Genomic DNA, 2,500 nt, shown 5'->3' on the forward strand with positions numbered 1-2,500 from the left:
TGAACCGGGACTGATCAAGGACTAGACCAGGACTAGACTAGGATTAGGCCAGGACTGAACAAGGGCCAGACTAGGACCAGAAACTGAACACCAGGACATAACTGAAAATAAACTATCTTGAACTAAACCGGACTTAAACTTGGACTAAACCGGACTTAAACTTGGACTAAACCAGGACTAAACAGAGACTTAGACCAGGACTAACCTCGGTCTGTATCCTTGTCCTTAAACCTGGTCTCGGTCCTCAGCGCGAGCACACGGACACGCTCCTGCACCTGCGCATGATGCTGTCGTTCACAGACTGCGTGCTGGAGCTGGCGGCGGTCCGGGCGGGGGGGGCGGACCTCGGGGTGTCTGCGGCGTCTCTGTACCCCCCCCAGGACAGCGTGGTGGTCGACCAGATCAGCCAGCTCAGCAAAGAGTGGGGGTAAGACCTGGAAGAAGATTTACAATGACATCTGAGAAAGACTAAAGCCAAACTGAGCCTAAACCAAGTACACAGTTTGTACAAATGTCCTCTGGGAGGCGCTGTGTCACCTCACAACAACAGACCAACAGCTACGCTCAGTCTTTTATTCTTTCTGCCATAAAGCTTTAAAATGGAAAGTAAAATTTGCTGTTGTGTCGCTGATGCGCTGAGGTTTGAATGTGTGACGTGTGTTTGTATTTGATGCTCGCAGATGTGGAGTTGTGGTTGGATGAACACAGGACCTTGTCACAACAGAAATAATCAGAGAAAATCATTTGTGGGTTTGACTTTTAGCCATTTTATAAGCAAACCCAGAGCACTCCTGTATATATTTATTATTACTTCATTATTCTTGCCTAGTTTATGTATATAGTAGTTTTTTTAATTATTATTTTGACTGTTCCAGGGGTCGGTGACCTGCAGCTCTTTCATCCTTCTGCTGTGGCCCCTGTGACTTTGGAAAATAAATAATGAGTGTTTAGTAATAATAATAATGCATCAGTTTTACAAAGTGCTTTTTTGGACACTCAAAGACACTTTATAGAACATTATTCATTCATTCACCTGGTGGTGGTAAACTACTACTGTAGCCACAGCTGCCCTGGGGCAGACTGACGGAAACGAGGCTGCCAATCTGCACCATGGGTCCCTCCGACCACCACCATACACTCACACACACACACACACACACACACACACCACTTTCATACTAGGCAATGTGGGTGAAGTGTCTTGCCTAAGGACACAGTGACTGGCGCCTCCTGTGGCTCCAGATTTTCCCAGTGTCTCCATCCAAGTCCTGACCAGACCCGGACGGGATCAGACTTTAACAAGCTGTTGTTGTCACAAAATTTAATTACAGTGTATTTTTATTTTAGTTTGTTTTTAAATGTAAATCTAATTTGTAGATAATGGTAATCGTGTAACACTAAAATAAAATATTTTAAATATTTTTGTCGCTCAAAAAATGTGTCACATCCGTCGATGTGCACCACCGGCACAGACCTGACAGCCCCAGATTTACCAGCACGATTTACTGAGCTTTTACCCCTCGTAGGTGGATGGAAAAATCCAAGAAAAAAAAAGTTTCTGAAGAAAACGGAACATTTAATGTGACATGGGCAGATTCTCACATGCTTCAGTAAACGTGATAAAATGATGACGGACACAGGATCAGACGGTGTTTTTGGTTCTCTGCAGGTGGATCATTTAAATACTCAAATAGACATTGAGTATTTCATTTGAAGCAAACGTCAACCGAGTGTCTTTTTTTCAGAGTTCAAAATGTCTTTGTTACATATAGAAATAAAATTCCGTGTTCTCTGTAGCATTTCATTGATTTCATAAATGCAACACACTGTAGAGTTTTAAACAGGGCACACAGGTAAAATGAAAACATTCTGCAGTTTTCTCCTCAAAGTGTTTTGTGGCTCCAGGTGTTTTCTTTTCTGTGGGAGTCGCTCCAAATGGCTCTTGTAGTATTTAAAGTTGCCGACCCCTGGATTACTCAAGATCATTTTAGTAAAAAACCATAAACAGTATGTGATGTGTGTGTAGTTACGCTGTGCTGTGCTTGTGCTGCCCCCTGCAGGCAGGTGGAGCAGCTGGTCCTGTACATGAAGGCGGCGCAGCTCCTCGCCTCGTCTCTGCATTTGGCCAAAGCTCAGATCAAATCGGCCAAACTCAACCCGTCCAGCGCCGTCAAGCAAGGTGAGCTCCGAAGTACTCCAAGAAGAACTAAGAAAAGTAAAAGATGACAGATAACAGATGATACGCAGAGAGGGAAAACATAAAACAAAGACTAAAATGGAACTAAACCAGGACTAAACCAGCTTTAAACAAGGACTAAACAAGGACTAAACCAAGACTAAACCAGGACTAAACCAGCTTTAAACAAGGACTAAACAAGGACTAAACCAAGACTAAACCAGGACTAAACCAGCTTTAAACAAGGACTAAACAAGGACTAAACCAAGACTAAACCAGGACTAAAACAGGACTAAACCAGGACTAAACCAGGACTAAACCAGG

General features: G+C 43.5%; 1 protein-coding gene across 1 annotated transcript in view; it reads left to right on the forward strand.

Annotated features, from left to right (window-relative positions):
* Positions 1-2,500, forward strand: part of ulk2 (unc-51 like autophagy activating kinase 2) — a 90,495-nt gene that overhangs the window by 82,680 nt on the left and 5,315 nt on the right. Inside the window, exons 22-23 of the mRNA XM_055166721.1 lie at positions 249-427; positions 2,061-2,179. Coding sequence (XP_055022696.1) covers positions 249-427; positions 2,061-2,179 — 298 coding nt within the window. The remainder of the gene's footprint in view (positions 1-248; positions 428-2,060; positions 2,180-2,500) is intronic.

Source organism: Boleophthalmus pectinirostris, unplaced genomic scaffold (genome assembly GCF_026225935.1).
Source record: "Boleophthalmus pectinirostris isolate CB_2022bp ecotype Guang Dong unplaced genomic scaffold, ASM2622593v1 HiC_scaffold_9, whole genome shotgun sequence".
Classification (NCBI taxonomy): domain Eukaryota; kingdom Metazoa; phylum Chordata; class Actinopteri; order Gobiiformes; family Gobiidae; genus Boleophthalmus; species Boleophthalmus pectinirostris.